Source organism: Bombus flavifrons, chromosome 7 (genome assembly GCF_040668555.2).
Source record: "Bombus flavifrons isolate JBK064 chromosome 7, iyBomFlav1_principal, whole genome shotgun sequence".
Lineage (NCBI taxonomy): Eukaryota > Metazoa > Arthropoda > Insecta > Hymenoptera > Apidae > Bombus > Bombus flavifrons.
This window is the reverse complement of record NC_138448.1, coordinates 13,565,437-13,590,258: the sequence shown is the minus strand read 5'-3', so window position 1 is coordinate 13,590,258 and position 24,822 is coordinate 13,565,437. Positions and strand designations below refer to the sequence as shown.

The following is a 24,822-nucleotide window of genomic DNA, read 5'->3' as shown; positions in this document are numbered from 1 at the left end:
ATATGTACAAGTGAAAATATGTATAATATCTATAAAAGAAAAAATTACGAAAAAGATAATTAAGTCAAAAATATTATTTATACCATGTTAGCTATTTTCATATTGCGTACAAAATATTTTTTATAGCATAATAATTAAAAGAAATATTTAGATAAAATCAACTGTAACTAACGTAATTATAAGTTTTTAATAAACTAGATTGAACGTAGATTCACGTAAAGTGGTGCGCGATGCGTAAGAGATACACATATATAGGAAAAACTATATTGTCACATACACCTTATATAGATATGTTTATTTTATTTTAATATTTTTTCTGTGTTAAGTGGTCTGAACTTGTAATAAAAAAGAAGGGATCTAAATGCGGAACACTTTTTTCAAGACCATCGTTTTGTATACTTTTTCCTATGTCATTTTCCTTCAAAATGCCTGTAATTGTTATGTTCAGGGAACTAATTAAGGAATGGTTTGACACTAAGATATTAACCTTATTTTTATTATTAAGAAAGCTATTTCTTACTAATTAAAAGTTATTTCTTATAAGTATAAAGTTATTCTTCTCTCTAGGAACTGATTATCGATAATGTCGATAAACATGGACGACAGTCGAAAGTAACCGAAAAAATTCTCTCATTAATTATGGATATCGGTAACGAAACAAAATTCTGTCATCGATCATGATTATTGGTAACGAAAAAAATGTTAATTGCTTGTAATATGAATATTTCCGAATTATTAAATTTTTCGAAAAATTTCTTGAAGACCTAGTGATCATCGTTTCTCATCTAAATGACATCATCTTTTTATCAATGAATTTTTCATACAAATTTTAGAAATAATTATTATTTTTGGCAACAGAAATACATAGATCCAGCGGTTATTTGGGAAAATAGAATCAAAGTTATTCGAAGAGCAGTGATAAGGGTCAATAATGGTGGAGATAATAACACAGTAAACTGTACTAATTGTTGGGTTAAAAAAAAGAAAATGAAATAATGAAAGGCATGTAAGTGCTATACTGAAAAAAGAAAATGAGGTAGAGGAAAGCATGTAAGTACTAATGTATCGAAACAATTTAGGTGGCAAAATCGGAAATACCGAACGAATGTAGTGGCAGTGAAAGGTTGTCCGATAAAACATTCCTATATCCATTCGATTACATCTCATGTTCTTTTCCCAAACTGTCCATGCTGCATATGTATATATATACATTTATGTACAGAGGCGTGTATCGTATGCCGTATACCGTTCATTCGACTCTTTACCGTTTCCCCTACCTGGGAGAATCGGTCGCGTCGTACGTTGAGCTGGTATCTCGAGCGTAGGTAACCCCGTTACGTTCCTGTCTGCGAATTTATCGTCGAGAAGGACAGCAGAAGGCGCGTGTTACTCTCCCGTCTTCCCCTTCTTCTTTTGCCTCGATCGCAATTTTTCATCATTACAGTTAACGTGCCGTACAATTCTAGTCTTCTGATAATTTCTTTTGAAAGTTCGGTTTTCAAATCAGAGTTCGAAGCGGTCGAACCTACCGCTTCTTTTATTCGCCTCTTCATTAGGACCAAGAAAATTCGAGGCAAGTAAAGTCAAGACAAGTCGAGTCGGGTCAGATCGGATCACATCGGATCGGATCGTCCGATCGAGAAAGCTCGAATCACGAGAAACTTGTTGCCAGAACAGACGAAGGATTCTTGTGTTTCGGACAAACAAACAAGAGTTAACTTAACAAACTGAGTTGAAAGTGTCTAGAAGAAACCCGGCCAATTAGGCGGCCGTGGTTAAATGGTTAAGCGATGAAGCGAGATTGTTAGTGGTTCGATCGAGTGTTTCGATTACACCGATCGACATTCAGTTTGATCGACTGGTGATGTCCCATTGGAATAAGCTACAGTAGATGCGGTGTGAAACAGCGAATATGAGAAGAACGTAAGTTGTTGCCTTTTTCACTTTTCCACGCGCTATTCTCTTTTCAACGATTTTATCATTTTACCGCGATACGTTAACCGATATATTAAAGATTTGCGATAAATTTACAGAGACGAGATCGGTAGAGCGGTGTATATTGTCTCACGATACGGAAAATGATGTATTCGAGAAAGAAAATCAAATGGTTTTTCAAGTGGAAACGAACATATTAATTTAGTCAGCACAAAGAACTATGTCGCGTACCAATCTAGTCGGATCACATAGTTACAACAGAGAATCTGACGCATAAAATTCCTTCGAGGTCGCGCGCGCCTTCTCCATTCGTTTCATCTTTAAACCTGTTCTTCTCTGCGCGTAATCGCGCGCGATGCGGTCGACGTGGTAACTTTGATTCATACTACGCGTGTTGCTATTTTGTTGATCCGAATCCGAATTCGAAACCGAAGCCGAACCCAAATCGAAGATGAAATATATGAAAGTGGAGATTGGTTTTCATACTTTTTCATGCGAGTTTCATATCGAACTTTACGTAGTTCTAGCAAAGTAGCAATGTGAATGAACAATTCGAGTTTGGCCGAGAGCGGAGAATAAAATCACCGTTATACATAGGCATACCGCGTTCGAGCGAAGCTGTTGTTGCCTCTGCTACCGTCTCGTCTTTTACATTCTCTCTCCCCCGTCCTCGTATTTCGCTACATTCGTTTTTCTTCTTCTTTTTTCCTATCAGTGAATTAAAGAAACTAGGAATGCTAACAGAATAGAAAGACAAGAATGAGATTAAGTAAATAATATGACCGATCGTTTTTAGGTGGTATTTACCGATACTTATTTGTTCACTTTGGAACGTTGTTCCGACTAGAGAAGCAGAATGGATACCGTGCGTGGAGTTAAAACGGGAATTACACGTCCCATGCAAATGTACCATCTCGACGGAATACAGTCGGTCGATCGAGATGAACTGCGATCGAGTGGTGTTTACGCGAAACACGATGGATAGTCTAAAAGGAGAACCGATTGTTTCCATTAGTCAGAGAAATAGCGGATACAACGCTCTACCGGAGGACTTGCTCAATTCTGACTTGAATCTGAAAAAATTAGATCTGTCGGGCAATTCGATTCACAGATTGATGGATCGCTTGCTCCGTGTACAAACTCGATTGGAGGAACTAAAGCTTGCCGATAATCTATTAGGCGATAACCTAAATCCGATATTCTCGAGCAATGAGTTTCACGGTATGAAACAACTGAAACTACTCGATCTGAGCAGAAACGGACTTCGAAGTTTAGAAGAAGGCATCTTCAAAGGATGCGAAAGCCTCGAACAGCTTTACTTGGACGGTAACAATTTGACAACGGTACCGACGATGTCTTTGAAGGGACTTGGATCGATCAGAGTGCTTTCGCTATCTGACAATAATATCGGTACGCAAAGAAGGACGAGAAAAAGAACGAAAGTAGAGTAACTCGTCTATTTGCTTATTCGACGAATAATATCGATAACGACAATGATTCCTCTTTCTTTGGTTTTTCTTTTCAGAATCCCTTCCACGAGCCGCTTTCTCGATATTAGGTGACTCGCTATTGCGATTAGATCTCAGTGAAAACGAATTGTCCCATATGGAAGACGATGCATTGTCAGGGCTCGAACGATTACTTTTACTAAACCTATCTCGCAACGATCTTAACCGTTTTAACAGCGATGTTTTTAAAGGTACTTGGATATTTGTTTCGTTACACGTTGTTCTAATGAAGGACTATAAGTTCATAGTTCATTCATGAGAACGATCGAATGAACGAATAAAACTATAGAATCATGACTGTTTTTAGGGGCTTACAATTTATTGCAGTTGGATTTGTCAACAAATTTTCTGCGAGAATTTCCAAGCGATGCACTGAGACATTTAACGGACTTGAAATTTCTCAATATGTCGAACAATTTAATCGATGTAAGTAACTACGATCCGCATCACGCTTTTTTTTTGTTCTTTTTTTTTCGAAGGCGAAACGACGAAAGAGAACGGTTTTCATTTTTAGGAGATTGATCATCGACATTTATCATCTTTGGGAGAGCTGCAAGTATTGGATCTTAGCCGAAATAACATCGGTCGGCTAGATTTCGGTACGTTTTCCAAGTTGTCCGAATTAACTAGGCTCGACTTAAGCCTGAACGCATTACGAACGGTACGTATCAAAAGTAAAAAAGAAAGAGAAAGAGACAGAAAGAGACGAGGTGTTGAGGTAGAAAGGGAGAAAAAGTTGATCGCGTTCTTATCTAAATTGAAATAAAATCGGATCTGTTGCAGATTGACGAATCATCGTTCAATGGTTTAAACAAATTAAAATGGCTCTCGTTGCAAGACAACAACATCTTACTAGTACCAGCCCTGGCTCTGACTAGATTACCATCTTTAGCTCATCTTCATATGGAATTCAATCGAGTCGCCGCTCTGCCGACCGAGTTGATCCAAGCAACAGCCTCGAATCTCGTAACACTGGCGCTCACTCGAAATTTGGTTCGAGAGATACCCGCTGGTCTGTTCCAGGACTTTGAAAGGTTGATCAGTATTGAATTATCCGGCAATATGCTGTCAAGGATCACACGCGACACGTTCGTTGGATTGGAAGAAACGCTGCTCGAGTTGGATGTATCCTCCAATAGGCTGACCTCGATCGGCGAGCTTCCCCTAAGACGGTTGATCTCTCTTAATTTATCGGGGAATCGGCTAACGCGAATCTCTCCGGAAACGTTCGATCATTTGAAAAGAATTCGATATTTAAATCTGAGCTCAAACCCGCTTTACGGTGGTTTCCCTCCGGTGTTTCCCTTCTCCGTGCTCGATCTCGACGTTTCGCGTACCGATCTAAGCATCCTGCCGTCGGTTCTGTTTCGCAACCTCGAATCACTCGAGAGGCTATCGATCGCCGGCAATCGATTGGAAAGAATCGAGTCAGGTACGTTCAACCGATTGGTTAATCTTTCGAGGATCGACTTGTCTGAAAATCGCATCGAGCATATCGAGAACGAGGCTTTCGTGGGATTGACCAATCTATACGAACTGAATTTACGAGGTAACAGGTTGAGTTCGTTTACCGGAGAACACTTTGACACCGGAACAGGCTTGGAGAGACTCGATTTGTCTTCGAATCAAATAGATCAATTATCACCGACCGCCTTCGCGATCCATCCAAGATTACGAGAGCTTCGTCTCTCAGATAATCGATTTCTCTACTTTCCCACGGACTACCTGAAACCTCTGCAATTTCTCGAATGGTTGAATTTGTCGGGAAATGAGTTGAAGTCCGTCGACGAGTTCGCCTTTTCTCAGCTTGTTCGTCTTCGGTCGCTAAATCTTGCCGCGAATCGGATCGAGTCCGTCAACGAACTAGCTTTTCATAATTCTACGCAGTTGCAGCTAATCGATCTTTCGGGCAACGATATCGAGACGTTAAGCGAGAGGACGATGGAGGGTCTTCTTCGTTTGGAGCATTTGAATCTTCGGGACAATCGTTTAACTTCTCTTCCGGAAACAATCTTTGATCCAAGCAGAGTCCGTTCCGTCGAAAGTATCGATTTGTCCGGGAATCGGCTAACCGAGATCCCGATTAGATCGCTACAGCGACAAATTGGGTTCCTTTTTAGGTTAAACCTAGCTCGAAACAGAATGGTTGAACTGTTTAGTCAAGAGGTCGCCAGCAACGTGAAGGAACTCGATTTATCGGATAATCCGTTGAGCGAGAACGCCGTCAAAGGAATATTGGGAGAGGCCAAGATTCTCCGATACTTGAACCTGGCGAATACCGGGATCGAACGTCTGATGGTCAGGCTCGAGACGCCGTTCCTTAAGCGGCTCGATCTTTCTAGGAACGGGCTGTCCGACCTCCGGGTAACAACTCTCGAACGCGCTACCATGCTCGAAACGTTAAACCTCTCGGGGAACAAATTCTCCGATTTATCTAGTTTGAACAAAGCATTCCAAGCCTTGCCTGCGCTCCGGAGATTGGACATATCCGACAACCATGTGAAAACGATCAACGAGACCGATTTCGATGGCTTGACCGGCTTGCGTTTCCTGACGATGATCAATCTGCCGAATTGTACGAGAATCGAGCGAACCGCTTTTAAATCGCTCGGAAAGCTTCGCTCTCTGGCCGCCTACGATTACCCTAAGTTGGGCTATTTCGACGTCCAGGGAGTACTCAAACGAATGAACAATTTGGAAACGCTCGATATCGAGATCAAGGATTCCTCGGTAAGCAACGAACAATTATCGATACGTTCGCACCCTCGACTTAAGGAGGTGATCCTACGAGGAGTCAGGCTCAGAAGCATTCTATCTAGCTCGTTAGTCGGCGTTCGAGGACCCAAGCTGATATTCGGCCTGAAAAATACTTCCGTCGACTCAATACCGGCAGCTCTCTTCTTTCCGGTACCCCGCTCCACCGAATTGGAATTGGACATCTCCGGCAGCAAATTCACCACTCTATCCAGCCAATTCCTTTCGGCGCTTGATGAACGAATCGGTTCCGTCAAGATCAAGGGACTCCGCTATAATCCGATCGATTGCAATTGCGACGCGAGACAACTCTGGAAATGGCTTAAAACGATCGGCGATGACGATCCTTCAAATCTCGTTCTCTGTTCCACTCCGATCAACTTAGCTGGATCGATCTTAATCAATCTCGCGGAACATCGATTGTCTTGTGACTTGACCTCCGGCGCCTCTGTCGATGAATTCATCAACAATACCACCGCTACCATCCACGTTCTCGCTTCTTCATCCTCCTCTGATTCTTTTTCCTCTTCCTCCTCCTCTTCCTATTCCAATCCTACCGTCAGATCGACGTTCTCGGAACCTGAGATTATTTGGACTGTAGCACCACCGGTTCAAAACACTGATCGAAATAAGCATTACAATGGCGATCACGCAACTTCTTCGTCAGCCGGTTCTTCCACCGGTACGGACGATACACTTATTATTGGTATCGTTGGTGGCGTCGTAGCGTTCATAGCTCTGATCGTAGTCGTGATCTGTGTGTGCCGATTTAGGTGGTCTTCTGACCGAATCGATCAAACGCGTTTAGCCGTAGCGGCCGCGACCAGCAGTATTCCTGACGCCTCGATGGTCAGGCCTGCCAGCGCTTACTCCGGCAAGATCAATCATGAACTTTATCTCGGCTCTTACAACGAATCCACGTTAGATCGTGGGAATACCACGATGGCTTCTTCCATTCCAACTATACCTCACCAAATAATGCCTTTGGTTCAACCACCGATGCATCTCATGCATACCCTTTTAACTCCTACTCAAACTCAACCGCAATCACAGTCCCAACTGCAAACGCAACAATATTACGGATATTGCGACGGCTCTTTACCTGTTTACATTGCTTGCTCCACTGATACCAAGTGTGACAGATAACGAAATAACCCACATCTTTCCATTGCATACACACGTATACCTCATAGTTTACTCGCTCATGTTCCACTCATTGTCAACAGCGTGTCGTCGTGTTTATGTTCATTTAACTTAACTCGTATAAACCCACGCTCGCAAGTAAGTGTATGTACGTATAGATACGCCCCGTACATGTGTGCAGCCTCATACATAACACCACCTTACATACAATTTATATATTATATAAATCAACGTATACCTACGTTGATACTCTCTCCCTCTCTTTCTTTTAGCAACGAATTTATATATTTTATATGAATTATACAAGTTATATATTTTAATACATTGTTTTTCACTATTTACTGCTTCATACATAGTATGTAAATGCTTCTGTATTTACCATGACTATTCAATTTTTTTGAAAACGAAGCTGGAGAAGTTGAAAGATACGATTCCGTCATGGATATCATGTGACACATACACACGCACGCGCGATTCTTAACCTCAAAACTCTGGTTCATAGATGGCATAACAAAATCTTTGATTTTTTGAACGATCGGTATTTCAGAACATGGCACTAAGATCCATAAGATGCCATATCCATTCTACATATGTAATATGTACATCTCATATGTATATCTCATTTGATAATGCTTTCACTTTAAATGTCATATTTAATTTCTACCTGTTATCGATTATCGAAACGTATCAATCGAGAAGTCGCAAATTACGTGTATTTAGAAATGTGTGAGTAAGGAGTCGTATGTATCTACTCGTATCTATGAGAACGCACACCGCATGCATAGATAACGTAACCTTATTTCGCGATCGTGATATGTCAAAAGACGTTTACGTGACATATCGATATCCCCATGTACTTATCTATGTACATATAGATATTTTCTTATAAAAAGAAGTTCTGGTTTTTTGATTTTGTTTCTATAGAAATGTCAATTTTCTACAGCATTCTGGACCAAATGATATAAACCTAGTATTCGATACTCATTTTGTATGTATGTTTGCCACGAGTTTTCGTACTTTACTCGAACAATTCTTACAAATGTTATTTCTTTTCAGTCACAAACCAACAAATTAACTGCATATAAGTGATATTATTACATATGAGTATCAAAAAAACAATGATCTTGGCTATTTTCAACCGATCGGTCATCGTACATCCATTTCAAATATTTCAATGTTATGTAAGCATATCAAACATCTGAAAAAGTGTATGCTATAACGTAGCTAAACAAAATGTAATGCAAAAGCAGCAGAGATTTTGTGTGTGTGTGTGTGTGAGAGAGAGGGCGAGGAGGGGGAGAAAGGTAAGACACCAGAAGAAACAAGAAATCAAGAAAAGTAACATAACTGAAAAAATATCACAACATTTTATCAGTTTCCTGAAAGTATTAAATTACAAGATATCAAACATGGATTGAGTCAATTTGCATGCGATGAATTGACTGGAAGGTAATTGTTACTATTTCAAAGAATCGTGTTTCACTTTGTATACGTTTCAAAAAGTTACGCTTTATAGGACCTAAGAATACATGCCATAACATGATACAACCTTTTCTCGAGGAAGGTGCCTGGTGTTACTGGGTCGTCTCTATTGGAGCATTGTTGTGCTTCCTTGGTCTCATTGTTGCTTGTATTTGCAGCTGTCGTCGTAACGAGAACAAGTAAACTGTTTATACATTTATACTTATGAATTATCGTTATCATCTCTGAAAAAAATAACATTTCATACATTTCTGCTAACAATAATAAAGTTACATTTTATATTGGAATTAAGAATGCAATTTTTCGTATCATTTACAAGGATACGTTCAGTTGTAATTCCTTTAAATAGGAATGAATTTCTCGGCCTTGCTGGAATGGTAACTCTAAATGATTCTGACAATGATGGCTTTAATGGGATTCCGATGGCAGATGCCCTTCGTATAGCAACGCAAGATATCATTGACAGTGGAAAAAGGTTCCTGTCCTAATATCGATTTAGCGTTATGCTGTTTTGTTAAATATAAATTCTCATAACTTGTAATAGTTTGCGAAATATTCAAACTTAATCACAATTATTAATATGTCAACTAGTATTATATGAAATGATGAGCTCTGTCTGACTTGAAACTATGAAACTTTTGCATTACATATATAGGTCAACCAGTGCCAATAGAAGTCTTCCAGATATTCCAAAAGACAAAGGAAAGAGGCATGAAAATACAGGAACATCTGTATCTCAAGATATCTATGAAATCACTGAAACGATCGGTGATCAGTCCGAGCTCTACGCCACAGTACGAGATACAGGTATATCCGATAGAATAGATTGACGTCTATTAATTACATACAATGAGACATAGGTTAATTTTATTGAAAACATATTCCATGTCAGGAATGTGTCTCCTTTTCTTTAACGACAATATCGCTTTTAATATGTTTATAGGAAAAGAACAGATATCTAAACTGGACGTGCCAGAAGTTTTACATCAAAATCCATCATTGATCCAAGAAACCTCGGATGATCAATATTTAAGATTTGCGTCGTCCCCTAATTCAGACAATGGTACAAACACAAAAATAATTATCAAATCATTATTATCAATCATCTCAAATCATCATTATAATGTAACCATTTATGCTTATTCCAGTTGAACATCCATATGCTCAAGTTCAAAATGTTCAAAAAACAGAGGCTAATCAATCGAGTCGGTAATGATTGCAGAGTCATAAGTATAGTTGTATTATAGTTTCTTTTTTTTATGATAATACTATTGAACATATATTTCTCTACTTCTACTTTTACATTAAAAGCGGAAAATGAATAAAAAATATTACAGAAATAATATTAAACAAGCAATCAATGTCGACAAGCCATCAACGTCAACGTCTCAAAGTAACGGAAACCCGGTTGCACCACCAAGAACTCGTCGATCTTCGTCGCATAATTCTCTTTTGTCTGCCGAAACCGGGCCATGTGATATTCAGGCGGCCAATGCCATATCGGGTGGAGTACAAGCTAATCAAGATTTGCCTTACATGACGCCACCACTGTTAATGTTACTGCCTCAACCACCGCAACCTCAGTCAAATAGCCCGCAACAACATTTTAGCGGAGATTCTCAAGATTCTAGTAAATATTTACATTTCTGTCCTATAAATCAATCTTCGATTACGCTTTTTAGACTTACTTTGATGAAAGCGCACTCTATACACATATGTATATACGCGAATTCGTATAACATTATATTCATAGTCCATATATGTACATAATTCATATGCTTCGTATAACGCTGTTTCTTATAACGCGAAACGTATCCCCGCTTCTAACGTTCATCTTTTTATATATATTCTTTCTTCTTCTGTTCTTGTATATATACTTCTATATATATTTGTTTTTCTCTTTTTCATTTCACATAGAAGGATACACAAGCATCAGTGTAAGAGAGCCCCTAGCTAACATAATTGCGCAGACAAAGACAATTTGTCGACAGAGCCAATCTGTTCGACCGCTCACGGATCCTCATTATGCGACTGTATCGGATGATTCTGGTATATACGTATTTGAACAGTGTACACAACGTGTATTCTTTGCTTTATTTTTTCTTCCTTTTTTCATCATTGATAAGCGATATTGTTTCACTTGACAGACGAAATGTATGCTGCGATCGACGAACAAGACAAGGTATACACTAGCGGTAGCGAAACATACGCACAAATACAACCGACGATGACAGAGATTCAACGAGTACAAAACGAGCAAACATTATTCTCCCGCGTCCCGTCTCGTTCCGATGAAACTTACCCTGCTCCGCAACCACCGAGCGTCGATAGTTTACGGCATGTTGCACATGCTCATTCAAGACAAGGTAATAATTCTTTTCATATTCTATTTTATACGCGTATTCGCGCGTTTCAATTATTTAATAAATATCTTTTTATCAAGTCTCGTATTATAATATTACAGCTTCGTCGTCAAGTGCCAATAGTTCTATCGTAAATCCTGGATCACCAAAGCCTGAGAAACGTCAAGCGAATTCACCGTTACCGCCTCCGCCGGAAGGGACAGCAGAAGTATACGCATTAATCGAGAAGAAGCCAAAAAGCGATGACCGAATGAAATCAGCTTTATCCAGTGGGAAATCTCTAGAGGATATGTACGCGAAAGTAATGAAGAAAAAGAAAGACGCGGAAGAACAGCAAAATGACGCGCATTCAAATTCTCAGGGAAGCCTGCATTCTGATACATTTGTCCTTGGTTCTGTTCGAAAATCAAGTCTTGTTGAAAGTAACAGAATTGCATCGTCTAGTCATGATTCTATGGAAATACAAAAGAAGGAATCCGATTCCGTCGGTGATGTCGGTAATTTTCATTCGGAAACGGACGTTTTGATGAAATCATCCCCTCCTTCATCATCTAGAACTGATGACGGTTTGGACTCATCAAATTTCACGCTCGGTCATGGATACGAAGTTATGAACAGTGATTTACCTAAAAAACATTCAACCACTCGCGAGTCCTGTGATCCGAACTATGAAGTGTTATGCCCACAACAATGCCTCACTATGGATACTGCAGCAGACTATCAGCAAACTAGCAACTCCGCCTCGACTTCTTTACGAAATAACGTGGATTTACCAACCACTTCTTCCCTTTCTACTTCTTCTCCTTCAACTTCTTCTTCATCATCATCTTCATCTTCTTCTTCTTCTTATTCCATGCCATTCAAACATCGACAAATTAGTAACGCTAGTAGTGAAGATCCAGGATACGAGAAAGTAAAGTTAAGGAGCAGATCCGAAATGGATCCAGACACGGACTCGGAACCGAATTACGAAAGTATGCCGCATGATTCAGGAGAACCAAATTACGCTTCAGTTTGCAGACCTGGTGACAGCGACACAGACCCTAATTACGAATCTGTTAATCACGGAGATCCTAATTACGAGAGCGTGAAATATATGAGTGTTACTCGCACCGAGGAGCCGCCATACGAACAAGTGAATACATATAAACTCGAACAAGATCCGAATGGATACGAGAAAGTGCAGAAAAATATATTGTTTAACGCTGATTACGAACAGATACATCAAAATCATTCTTCTAAGCCGATTAATGGAGATACCGATGACGAGCAATATGTGCAAGTCTAATCGAATATTCTCCTTCGTTTCCCTTTCGTTGTTTTCTTTTACCGCTGTCATGCTCCTTTTATAATCCTTTGTATCATCATATTTTCTAACATTTTTTCATATGATTTTCTGTTGTCCATTGCTTCATGCTTGTTTCTTCTTTAACTTTGTCCATCATCTCTATTTCTCTAACAATCGTACAGTTAACTGTTTAATCGTCATTCTTCACTTTTTATTTTACTGGACCTTAAATTTTTTTTTATTATGATGAAATGCAAATTATAAGATCGAATTGAGGAAAAGTGTATAATGTAAATAATGCGATTCGTTTTCGTTCCATCATTCTAATTCGATTTAGTTTTACGGTTATTTCTATGTTTTTTCCCTTGTCCCGTTTCTCGCTATCCCTTTCTCTCAAGTAACATCAAATGGCATGTATCGTACTCGTAAGGTGTGTTATATTTGAGCACATGTTTACGATAACATCTTGCAGAACTCGTAATTAGTAACTTCGATGATATGTAATTACATACATATGTATTTAACATATGTTTGAACATAACCTTTGAACATAACATGATCTTACTTCCGGCGCTAATTTATGAAAAATGAATATATGTCGCGATTAAATGCATTCATTTTAAATATAATGATTTGTAGTCTTTTATATGTATTTTTCACGAGATCGAACGTTTTTCGGTAAAATAAAAGAAAGCAAAAAAGAAACAAAAGGGAGTTGTCTTGTTCTGTGAAATCCTGCTAAAAAGGGAAATTGAATCAAAATCGAAACCACAAATATACATCACACATAAATCTGTTACATCCTTTATTATTTCGCGTACTTTTCCTTGTTTCGTGTGATTTTTTTTTCAGAAATGCGATGTACTTCACGCCTATCAAATTTGTTATTCTCTTCATTTACTATGAACATATTAAATACCATCGTTCCCTGTGTATTTGGCTATACATTTTTCTTTGTTTCTTTGTTTCTATTCCCCTTCTTTTTTCTCTCGCTATCGTTATTTTTCTTTCCGTTAGACACAAATTAAAATTTATGTCCGCTTTCAAGATTCATGCAAAATGCGAAACATTTAAACATAAGATAACTATTAAGTAAAGGGGGAGCAAAAAGTAAAAAATTCGACGCGTAAAATTTGTTTGTCAATGTAACTTGCTGCTCAATCATTTCGTGTTCGGTATTTAATCAAACACGATTATGCTTAATTACATCTGATTCTCACTTGTATAAAATCGTATAATGTAACTATTATATCAAATGGCAGCATTTATAGATTTCATATACATTTATACGCGACGTATTTCTTAACAGTCCTGTTTTGTTAGTGTGCGTTGCATACAACATAAAATTGAGTTATTCTGTCTAAAAATTGTATAATTGGTTGAAAGTAAACAATAATCTAAGATAATGGGAAATATAAAACTTTTAAAAAACAAATAGGAATCATGGTAGGTTTGGATCGTTGAAATAATCTTGCTCAATCGTACGAATTAAAAAAATAGAAGTAGGGGTCAAAAATTTTATCACAAAAATATACATATCGTGATTTATGAAACCACTGTATGTATATTACTCATCACACCAAGAAATAGGACGCAACTACGTAAACTTGAACTGGCCATTTCAAGCTACAGATCTTATCGCTCGACAATTGTATATGCTTAAAACTAAAAAAATAACATTTACAAAGAAATTGCGTAGGTACTATTTGTGAAATGATCACGTTCTCACATGTGTAAAATATGTATGCGCGTTGCGTACAGCTAGTTACATGCTACGTGAACGGATTACGCAAGGGAAGGATGCATGTGGTAACATGTTCTTCTATATAATCGAATATTTCAACCAGATACGAATATAACGTAATGTTATTACTTCAACCATACTTCGCCCGTGGATTCGGCTAAATACATGCAAGAAAATATAAGAAAAAGGTGTCAATGACAACGCATTGACGTAACAATAACGATAAATCTAGTTAACTCGAAGTAAAAATATATTTTACTTATTTTTTTGGAGGATCAGGAGCTTCGGAAATATCGTTAACAATAATCGGACCTTTTCATTTCTTTCACTCCATCTTCAATGAAACACAACTGATGCAACGATTTATTTTCCATTCAAATTATTGCCGAATTACAGCTCGGCTATTTGTCGCGTTCTTATCTTTACGTTTCTCTGTATACGATCCTATATATTGCATCAATAATTATATATATTAAAAATACGCTCATGTATTTTAAAAGGAGTCAAAGCTTAAAAAAAAGGAAAACGAGGAAAAGTATACAAACTGCGTTCAGCCATACGTCTACAAGAAAATAAATCGTGCGTTACAGAATAACATACAATGAATCATTCTAAAAAATGCATACATGATTTTTATTATTCGAATATAGACTAATCTTGATAAAATTGGAGCAAGTTGAAGCTTATTCGAAGATTCTTTTGCGTATATCGATGATAACTGTATCGTTATGATGAAACGCCTCGTTAAACATGAAAATGGAGTAGTTAACTGATCCTCGGGAGATGAGTACAAATGAGGTAGAAATGAGGTAAAAACGGGACGTTTCAGTGGTTTAATATAACTGTAACGTAAATAAAATAAGGTAACAAACAGAGTTCAAATAATATGACACGATGTGTCACACACTGTTGAGACTGCTGGCTTCCTCGACATCGCTCTCGCTCATTGGACTAGTCGATGATTCTAGGTGATATCTTGAATCACTAGTCAAATCTTGATAGTGTTGTTGCTGTTGTTGCTGTTGCTGATATTGATGCTGGTGCTGATGGTGATGATGATGAAAGTGGTGATGATGTTGGAGAAGGTTTTCATTATGATAACATCGATGCCTCTCGTCTATGCGATGACGCAGATCGTCAAGATGTCCAGTTTGAACTCGTCTTCTTAGTTTTCGATGACACAAAAGACAAACGATCAATGACATCAATATAATACCGATGGCACCACCCACGGAAACAGCGTAATTATTCGTCTGTACAACTATATCACCTGAAATATAATAATTTCTTGTCAAACGTTTGTTCAATCTAAAACTTGTCCATATTCTCTCTAATGTCCATTTTTGTATTTTGTCTCTTTTCTAGCTCCTCGTTTACAAAACATAAAATCTACACAATTATGTACAATTCGTTGAAAGTTTAATCGAATTTTTGTACGATTGCTTATCATTCAACTAGCTTCATTTGTTTTATACTCGTAGCATATTGAAATGAAACCTATAGAAAGATGGTAGCGGAAAAAGTAAAACGCGGCGGAACGGAGGATGTAGTTAAAAAGATAGTCGAAGATAATGTGCGTGGTTGACATGGTTGATAGTCTTCGAAAGAGGAAAGAAATTTTGAAAAAGATGAAAGATTTAACAGCAAAAGGAACGAAGAGGAAAGGAAAGAAAAGTGAAAAAAGGAAAGAGTGTGATTAGGAGCATCTGTAAGAGGAGAGGGAGAGCGCGAACATGTGAACGCGTGTCTGTGAGAAAGAGAGAAGATCCACATGCTATTTTATATGAACAAATTTGCATTCACTGTAATCATGCGTTTTTTCTATAAACTTTGTGTAAAACGTGAGAGAAACTTTTAAGACAATATAAACGTAAATTTCGTATACTTGAAAAACAACGATATTTTCGATACAATTTCTGTAGAATTATATAGTATTGTATATGTAAGTACATATGTTATAATAACCAAATGTGAGAAGTTTTCTACTTAAAAATAAGTGAAATAATAAAGAGGGATAATAGCGCGCAGTGGTGCAAATGACTTTACATGTTACATTTGAAATTATACATGTATACGTGTATAAAATGAATATGAAGGTGGTTGTGCGTCCGTCATCTATCCGCGTTTCTATTTGTATACACATAATACATTGGTTGACATTAAAAATGTTACCGTATAATTAATTTGTTGTTGTATAAAAATTAAGAGCGATACATGTGCAATATTGTGAGTGAACTCACGTGATAGGGGAGATCATAACATGCCGGATCGTCGGAAGCTTCATGAAGGGCTCAGATGGCCACGAACACAAAGCACAGAGAGAGAAGAAGCATGGCAGAGACTCCAGCCAGTGCTGGCGACAATGGGGCTGATGCTGCACCTGCGACACCACACACAGTCATTCACCCATTCAATCTCTCCATTCTTTCACCTGTACACACAGCTACGTACTACTTACCCAAAATATTACGCAATTCAGTACATACTTGTCTTTCTCTTCAACTTCTATCTACCATTTTTTCTCTACTTACTAGTTAATCTTTCTCCAATGTCGAACATTGTTCCCCTATCCTACTCCATTGCTATACGTAATTACGAATATCTTGGAAAACGTGTATTGTACGCGTGTGCAAGGTGAACACTAACATGAACACTTTCTTTTATCGTAAACGATCGAAACGATTCGAAAACGATCTAGAACTGAAGTCATGATTTACGCGATAACATTACGTGTCCGATACCTTCGAGCAAAATGAACTGAAAAATACATGCAGATTCGTGCAGAATTTACCAATTTGCATCATCTTAAAATCATATTCTTATATTCAGATATCCAAATTCAGATGTCAGATATGTATAATAATGATGTATATATATATATAATATGTATTGCTATACACTATTTTTACTTTTATACGTTTAACGAGAACGAGATAGACAATTCGGTTCAATGCCGAACGATATCGTACTGTATAATAGCCAGTAGCAGGTTTGATTTTAATCGGATATTTACATGTGTATACAGTATACATCCATAGAAGATGCATGCATACATACACACTCGCGTATATGCATGCATAACATATACGTGAGAAGGATTAGTTAAAGGTACTGTACTCGGTAGAAAAAGAATACGCTTGGAGAATTTGTAGAGTAATTGAATAATTAAGTATCTATTGAATGATCTGAAGAAATTACAAGTTTGATATTGGATTCGGAAATGTATGCGTGTGTGAATGCGTGTGTGTCTATCTGTTGCGCGTATATGTATGTATATGTGTGTACGTGCGTTCGTGTATGCACACGCACACACATATGAGTACAGAGTTCACGCGGCGGTATAATGTTTATACATTTACACGTATAGTGTATGGTGGAAAATTTGCACGTTGTCATCCTCGCTAGATGAAAACGTAATACACACGACAATTTTACACAACTATAGATAGTAAAAGCAAAATAAAAGAAGAGTAGAATTGAACCACACGTTTCTAAGAACTTGACTCGATGTTTTTCTAACGATTGCGAAACTTACAATTTTCTTCATCCGTAGTGTCGTTTGGGCCACAATTACGAATGTTATTACACCGAAGTGACTCTGCAATGCAGTATTTATTTTCGCCGCAAAGAAACTGATTCTGGCAGTCGGTATTTGTGCTCACTTCGGTCCACGTTGCTTTAAATCCCATTTGTCCAACCGCTTTATCAGCCAATATGAAGCTAAAACAAAAGAAGGAAAGTAAAGAAAAGGCGCGATCAATGCTCATGTTCTTTATTCTTTCACTTAAACGTGAACGCAACCGTGATCGATGTTTGTAAAGCCATAAACACGAAATAGAAAGCAATAAAGAATCAGTTGTGCGAAAAACAAACCTAAGTCGCATGTTATTGTCCACAGAGAGGTAAGTCCAATTTTTGTCTAGAGTTTGAATACCACACATTTCGACAGGCGTGGACGATGCGGAATACCATATGCGCAGCACCGCAGCAGGACAACCACGAACTGAAGAAATTACATTTCTTTATTGCTGCTAGCAACTTCGATTGAGATTTAGGCCCTTCACTTAAACCAACTCCATTAATCGATAGAATCAAACTATTGAAAAACATGGATATACCTGATTGATCACCCTCTACCGAAAATGTTTCAAAGTGTAGTAATATTCGCTGATTCGGTCGGACTCTTATAAACCAATTGCAAGTTTTACTAGCCAGATTTCTTGCGGGTCCATCGTATTTGTTTGGGTAATTCGGACTAGCAATGACTCCATAATTCACACTGCTTATATTCGATCCGCAATCTGCAATGCGACAAATACAGCGACAAACAATTTGTATTTGTTCTTGCTTTATAAATAAACTAATTAAAGATTTACAGAAATTTAATCAATTTTGACGCGAAGGATTTGAGTTTTATTACAACTACGTACCTCCAAAAATAGGTTTCGCTACTTGGAACGTGTAACGCGCTTTGAAACCGCTATAAACCAACTCAGAATCCGAATGCAGAATCACTTTTAAGCCGAGAGCACCGAGATTTGATTCCACCGGTCCGGGAGCCGTACTACCACAATATCTACCTATTAATTTTTCCGTATTATCTCGATACGTATTATATATCTCCAACCAATCATCTTGGCAAATTTCCACTCTGAGACAAGAGACACGTGCAATTGTACATCAGCAGCAACAATAGTACAATAATAATTGAGCAACTTACCCGTAGTGTCCGGTTGTCATATTCGTATTTTTCGTTCGAACTTTAAAATAATCAAATATTAAGGTAACTTGTTCGTTTGGCGTAGCTATGAAAACATATGTGCAATTTGTGTTGCTTGGATAATTACTAGGATGTCGCGGAGAATTAAAATCTCCTTTTTTGCGAGAGGAACTGCGGTACGTGAAAGTGCAGCTGCCATCGGGTGCCGCGGTGCCCGGTATCTTATACTCTGTTTCAAAACTGTAACTATAAGAACAAATGCGTCACATATGCTGCTTTCTCTTATCGTGCAATTTGTTATCTCATTTAAGAAGACTTTGCGTATTAGATTAGTCTGTTACCATGCTTTAAAGCCTTGTCCTTGAGATTCTCCGCTGCTAAATACCATCACGAGTCTTGGACCATCGCTAACTACAGGGCTCGGATTGCTCTCCGAACCGCACAATTCGTAATCGAATTTATCGTAAGAATCTGTTGCTTCTTGTCCTTTCAAATACAACTTCAAATATCCATCGGTACAGGATGAACTAAACGACGAGCAGGCAAAAGAACGACGAAGGGAATACACATTGCGTACCATATTGGAAACGAACAAAAAATTTGTTTAATTGCGATCAAAATTGACAAGAGAAACATTTTAACAGTAATGCAATTATACTTACTCTCCTATCGTCTTATTTTTTGGTATTTTAAATTGTCTGAATTCTAATCGAACGCGTTCAAGATGCTGGGAATCTTGCATTCCATAAATGAAATACCGACACACAACCTTTGGTATATATGGAAATGGATAGTTTGGGCTAACCACGAATCCAGATGATTCCTTCTTACTCAATATCTTCTGGTCGCACTCTGATCCTCGTATATGCTCACCCTCGTAAGTGGTGATGAAGTCTGAGCAGATAGAATCGAGCGTGTACACACACATATACATACATACATAGATACGTTTATGCGCATTGATATATACATATATGTATCCATGCATATATGCATATTGTACGCGTACACATATATGCTCGAGATTAAGAAAAAAGAAGGGACAGAACAAAGTGTCGTTTGTAACTGGATGCAACTCTTTACAATTGCTCGATCAATAATAGCATTTATAGCATTTATGAATTACGGTATTTCAACTTACCTAATTTAACGAAACTCTCAGAGAATTCAAAGATACCCTTGAATCCACGATTTTGTGTGTTCGCTGTACGTTGAAGTGTAACGAACAGTACGTACAAACTAGACTCTGATGAATATAATACTAAATTTCGTTGTTGACCACAATATGTTCCGATAACAGCCGACGTATTGTCTAAACCATCGTACACTTTTAGATAATCTAAGGGACAACTGCAAAATACAATAATGTTACAGGCGGCAATTAGAAAAGTACGCAGCTGCTTAACGCGGAAGTACATAAACAGCTACATACTGTTGACCTCCAAAGAACAAATCGAAATCTCGAAACTCAAGGCGTACTCGTTGACCTTGTACTCCGATAAATTGATAACTGCATGTAAGACCTTTCGGATATGTGCCCGGATAAGTAGGAGATAATATACTGCCGTTGCGTTTGTTTTCTGACTCTACCTTGAATGAGCATGGTGTGCTAGGAGCTGGGGTTCCCACTTCGTATTCAGCTGCGAACAATCCAAACATTAGTAAGAATTGGCAGAAGCGAAAATAACTGTGTGTGTGTATGTATGTGTGTGTGTGTAACTGAGTTGATAGTTAAAATTTCAAGTATAGGGCAAATAGTGCTTACGTACATGCATTGATAAACGCATATGTACCGCTGAACAGGCTAGGGAATGTAATATTTTTATCAGTGTAGAAACTAAGAGCGATTCCCTGATAGAGAGACACACGCCTGCGAGGTGGGATCGGACCACAAAAACGACCACCGAAAGGAGTTTCCACCAACTTGCTGGTATTCTCCGATCGTATTTCCGTGTACAAGTCCATATATTCGTGACCACAACTGAAAACCAAGTTTTTCCTAGTTCATCTGCGAACAAAAATAGTTTGGCCGCGAGCAAATTATATCGATACCTAACGTATGTAAATACTTACGCGGGTAACTCCCCAACAGCGGATCCACTACAAAAATATGGATAATTAATCAATAAATAGAACTCATATACATCGACACAAAAACTGGCACAAATAAAGAAATGATATTTTACCGCTTTAATTTAAAAGAAATTACTCACTCTGGTGGTGTACCCCGAAGGCCGAATGAATTGAATTTCAATTCGACTCGTTGTCGCGGCCCAGCGAAAAATATATATACGCATTGTCTGGAATCCCCTTCGGGGTTAATTATCGTCGGAGCATGAAAGGTTCCATTTGGTGGACCATCTGGCGTACTTATAAACTTCTGATCACATTCTGTGAAATTATACATGCGTCAAAATATTTTTTATATGTGAAAGAGCTTGGTAGATGTCCTGTTTAATACTACTCTTCTCGTTAGTAAGATCACAACTTATACACACGGTTGACTTACTATCACTTTGCTATTACTTCAATTTTTCCGACAACCGACAACAGTAAGAATGATACAATTAAACGCGTCTCAGTTTAGGTATATTTAAATTGCCTACTGTAAATACACAAACAAACGCCAAATATCATTAACTCCTTACCAAAGAAACTTATTTATTATTAATGTTAACGTATGATGACAATTGTTACTGATTCTATCTTGTTATCACTGAACAATTATCTAAATCCAGTTGATGTAAAGGAAAGCGAAACAGAGAGGTAAACGAACATCATCACTAACCTGTACTGCTGCGAGGACAAAGTAGTAAGAATAAGATAAAAGCAGCAGAAATCAAATTATTCCCAGAAGCATGCCAGTAGAGTATCGAAGCCATACTGCATCCTAGGAATACACATTTGCATTTTGCTGAATCAATTTCGTCTCGATTGAAATCATGATGTATATACTTTTTATTCGCTATTACGGCCAAATTGTAGAGAAACCACTAATAGTGGCAACTGTGATTTTACCATATCGTCAGTTTCTATTCCACACACAGGAAAAATATTCAACATCGATCTTCAAGATCATCTGCAATTACATGAGTTCAAGCAAGTTAGATTGTTCCGCTACCTTCGTTGGATTTTATATGCTATAATATAACGTTGAAATTTATAATTAACACAGAACATTTAAAATGAATGTAATCAAACCAATGTTACATATCTATTGTACGTATGTTTTATCGAGCATTTACGATAGGTACGATAGATAGGTCTCACAAACACGATACTGAACGATTAAAGTGGAAAATTGAAAAGTTGTATGTATAAATGACATCGAGTATGCCAATAGACACAGGTTACTTTCCAAGTCACCTCTGCCGCCACACCTCACCAACTCGTTAAACGAACAAGACCAATTCAGTTCTTTACATTCTTATAGGTTGATGTACCGAAGAAAAATAAAAGGAAAAGAGAAGAAGAAAAAGAACTGATTAACTAGTTTTGTTATGCATTATGACACTGTAGTATATCATAAACTTTTGTCATCAGTTATAACCAAATATCATAAAAAACTTCTCCACGCTCATTTTGCAGAATCGGTCTAGATGCCAATACGGAAGAAATGAATTCAAATACCACGTAAACACGCGAAGATACAAAGCAATTCGATTAATATCCTGAACACGTGTCACGTTTATTTGCCACGCCCTCATTTTAGCCCTTTATGCCATTCACCGCATCATTCACTATTATTTTTACGATCACGACATATGTATTATTTTCGGTTTGTTACATATCGTTATGTTACGGTATAGTTCATAATACGGTTGTACGAATCGTAAAACAATTTTGGAAAAAAACAAAACACCTTAGTATTCAAAGCACCCCGCCGCATTGTACCCTGTCATCGTCGTCGCCATCATCTTCCCTCTTTGAATTTCGATAAGGATAGCAAAATGGTCAATAACACAGCAGCGCCGCTAGTGACACCCGACAATTTTGCGCGCCACATACTATGGGCCACTAACCTCTTTACTATATGGCCTGAACAATTTTATTAAACGTTATGTTTTTCCTTTACAAAAATAGTACGTATCACTGTAGTAAATGAAATTTTTTCATGTCATAAACCGTCATGTTCGGCCCATTTTTCATGCGAAAAAAACGAAGAATGAAAAAGAAAAGATGCATACGTACACACACTTGATAACGATCCATGGTAAATATAACATATAACGCGCATCATATGATCTTTTGAGCGACTCATTATACACCATATACAACAAAGGAAATTTCATTTAATTTGTAACTGAAAAAAATCTTTCACTATCGTTTTGATGTATCTAAGAAATGCAAATGTCGGTCAATGCAAGTCATTAAATTCTTCGCGATACGAATTGCACAAAGTCAATTACTTACATACTTATACGTATTGCTTTCTATGCTTTTTTTCTCACCAGAAATATATTAAATACACTTCAAATATGTACACTTAGTATGTGCGTATATATCGTATGTATGCACTTTAGAAAATCATGTTCAAAATTGAAATTTTACACTTCATATGCTATAACATTCGAATAAGTCGAACATGATGGGAAAATTTAATGATATCGTTTATAAGCTTAAATTCTTTAATATCTTTTTTCGTAAAAGTCCCTTGCTTTCTCTACAGAAACACTGGATAATTGCATAAAAATTGGGACCCAAGTTTTGCAGTTATACAGATGTAGAAACGACTCTATTTCTGAAGACTGAGATTCTAAACGTACCGAACGTGGAAAAGGACAACACGAGTGAAAGAGAAAGAAAGGCTGAAAGTCAAAGCGTCCGGCAACATATAAAGCCCGCGACAAACTGGGACCTTTAATTCAAAAATCCAACTTTCTTATTTTTTACTTTAACTCAAAAATCAAATTTCCTTATTTTTGATTTGTGATGAATGGAAACTTTTACATTAAACTTTTGCTTTAAACATGTTTGTTACATTTTTCTATTTAAAATGATACCAAACACAATATAATTTGGAGCATATTTTCTTACTTAGTAAATGATAATTAAGTACATACCAATAAGTAAACATAATTCAAATTATATCATGCTTGGCCTCATTTTAATCACAAAGACATCACAAATACGTTAGTGAAAGTTTAATTTAAAAAAAATAAAAAGGTTTCACTTTTGAATTAGTACGTACTATACATTGTCTTAGTGATACCTTATACTGGATCATGTTATGCTGCTCGATCACGGCGGGTCGTTGGGCTTCGGAACCTCATCCGCCGTGATGGAAATGACGACTGTGTAATTACGTAAAGGATCTTTTTTGTACAATAATCCAGTGTGTAGCTTTTTGAAAATATTACTTTACCCTATTATGCAGCACAATCTTGTTAAAACTACATACACTAGATCGCGAGGAACGGAACAATATGTAACAATGTGGCTAAACGATAACAGAAAATATATTGGTTTTAACGTTGATTTTTCGTTATCGCGTATTTCGTTGCCGTTATTATACTTGACAATAAAATAAATGTAAAATCAACACGGTATCGTTTCGACACTTCAGTTACATGAGAACAGAAAAACAGGTATTGAGTGTGTACCTATATACAATATGTTGCGTGTGCTCGCGCAAATATTTGCACAGGAATATATGTATGATTAAATGAAAAGAGAAAAGAACTGACAAAACGATACAATAGATACATAACGCGTTAAGCAACCCTTGATCAGTCTGCTTCTGCGGAAGTACTGCCTACCCCAACACGCCCTAACGATAGGATAGAGGTCGCTAGAGTGAATCAGAGTGGGGAGAAACAACTGATTCAGGGGTTGCCTAATGCATAATTAAAATACAATATAGATACAGATGAATTTTATTCGGT

At 37.5% G+C, this 24,822-nt stretch overlaps 3 protein-coding genes across 14 annotated transcripts; 2 read left to right on the top strand and 1 right to left on the bottom strand.

Annotated features, from left to right (window-relative positions):
* The first annotated feature begins 1,337 nt into the window (after window positions 1-1,337).
* On the top strand, window positions 1,338-7,660 carry LOC138181854 (chaoptin). Its single transcript, XM_069117174.1, has 6 exons — window positions 1,338-1,923; window positions 2,732-3,345; window positions 3,461-3,634; window positions 3,751-3,869; window positions 3,958-4,104; window positions 4,227-7,660. The coding sequence occupies exons 1-6, from the start codon at window positions 1,892-1,894 to the stop codon at window positions 7,341-7,343; spliced, it is 4,203 nt and encodes a 1,400-aa protein (XP_068973275.1). The 5' UTR covers window positions 1,338-1,891; the 3' UTR covers window positions 7,344-7,660.
* A 287-nt stretch (window positions 7,661-7,947) lies between these two features.
* LOC138181857 (serine-rich adhesin for platelets) lies at window positions 7,948-14,675 on the top strand. Of its 5 annotated transcripts, XM_069117186.1 has the most exons (12): window positions 7,948-8,066; window positions 8,265-8,328; window positions 8,397-8,789; window positions 8,857-9,001; window positions 9,142-9,297; window positions 9,478-9,629; window positions 9,766-9,885; window positions 9,971-10,031; window positions 10,160-10,452; window positions 10,740-10,871; window positions 10,970-11,188; window positions 11,287-14,675. In XM_069117186.1, exons 4-12 carry the CDS (start codon window positions 8,880-8,882, stop codon window positions 12,471-12,473), a joined length of 2,442 nt encoding a protein of 813 aa, XP_068973287.1. In that variant the 5' UTR covers window positions 7,948-8,066; window positions 8,265-8,328; window positions 8,397-8,789; window positions 8,857-8,879; the 3' UTR covers window positions 12,474-14,675. The 5 variants fall into 5 exon arrangements, with proteins under 5 accessions (XP_068973287.1, XP_068973289.1, XP_068973288.1 ...); XM_069117188.1 differs by lacking the exon at window positions 7,948-8,066 and having other exon boundaries at window positions 8,088-8,328; window positions 9,172-9,297; XM_069117187.1 differs by lacking the exon at window positions 7,948-8,066 and having other exon boundaries at window positions 8,088-8,328; window positions 10,743-10,871.
* Window positions 14,676-14,836: 161 nt separating this feature from the next.
* LOC138181855 (CUB domain-containing protein 2) lies at window positions 14,837-24,705 on the bottom strand. 8 transcript variants are annotated; one of them, XM_069117177.1, is made up of 17 exons: window positions 24,129-24,705; window positions 23,129-23,498; window positions 21,893-22,016; window positions 21,726-21,827; window positions 21,151-21,328; window positions 21,011-21,037; window positions 20,707-20,918; window positions 20,370-20,577; window positions 20,079-20,287; window positions 19,600-19,831; window positions 19,279-19,464; window positions 18,938-19,183; window positions 18,648-18,868; window positions 18,336-18,518; window positions 18,091-18,220; window positions 17,753-17,937; window positions 14,837-15,487 (listed from the first exon to the last, which is right to left on the bottom strand). In XM_069117177.1, the coding sequence occupies exons 4-17, from the start codon at window positions 21,817-21,819 to the stop codon at window positions 15,117-15,119; spliced, it is 2,682 nt and encodes an 893-aa protein (XP_068973278.1). In that variant the 5' UTR covers window positions 21,820-21,827; window positions 21,893-22,016; window positions 23,129-23,498; window positions 24,129-24,705; the 3' UTR covers window positions 14,837-15,116. The 8 variants fall into 8 exon arrangements, 7 of the variants coding, with proteins under 7 accessions (XP_068973278.1, XP_068973280.1, XP_068973281.1 ...); XM_069117179.1 differs by having other exon boundaries at window positions 21,956-22,016; XM_069117180.1 differs by lacking the exon at window positions 23,129-23,498 and having other exon boundaries at window positions 21,956-22,016; window positions 24,150-24,705.
* Between the last annotated feature and the right edge of the window lie 117 nt (window positions 24,706-24,822).

Bases quoted from the DNA above. Each gene is read 5' to 3' on its own strand.
- LOC138181855 (XM_069117177.1), bottom strand. From the start codon at position 21,819: ATGGCTTCGATACTCTACTGGCATGCTTCTGGGAATAATTTGATTTCT. The intron at 21,329-21,725 runs GTTAGTGATGAT...ATAATTTCACAG, and splicing joins TTGTCCTCGCAGCAGTACAG to AATGTGATCAGAAGTTTATA. The intron at 19,184-19,278 runs GTAACAGACTAA...TTGTTCTTATAG, and splicing joins GGACAAGGCTTTAAAGCATG to TTACAGTTTTGAAACAGAGT.
- LOC138181857 (XM_069117186.1), top strand. From the start codon at position 8,880: ATGATACAACCTTTTCTCGAGGAAGGTGCCTGGTGTTACTGGGTCGTC. The intron at 9,002-9,141 runs GTAAACTGTTTA...ATCATTTACAAG, and splicing joins TGTCGTCGTAACGAGAACAA to GATACGTTCAGTTGTAATTC. The intron at 11,189-11,286 runs GTAATAATTCTT...ATAATATTACAG, and splicing joins ACATGCTCATTCAAGACAAG to CTTCGTCGTCAAGTGCCAAT.
- LOC138181854 (XM_069117174.1), top strand. From the start codon at position 1,892: ATGCGGTGTGAAACAGCGAATATGAGAAGAAC. The intron at 1,924-2,731 runs GTAAGTTGTTGC...GATCGTTTTTAG, and splicing joins ACAGCGAATATGAGAAGAAC to GTGGTATTTACCGATACTTA. The intron at 3,346-3,460 runs GTACGCAAAGAA...TTTTCTTTTCAG, and splicing joins GCTATCTGACAATAATATCG to AATCCCTTCCACGAGCCGCT.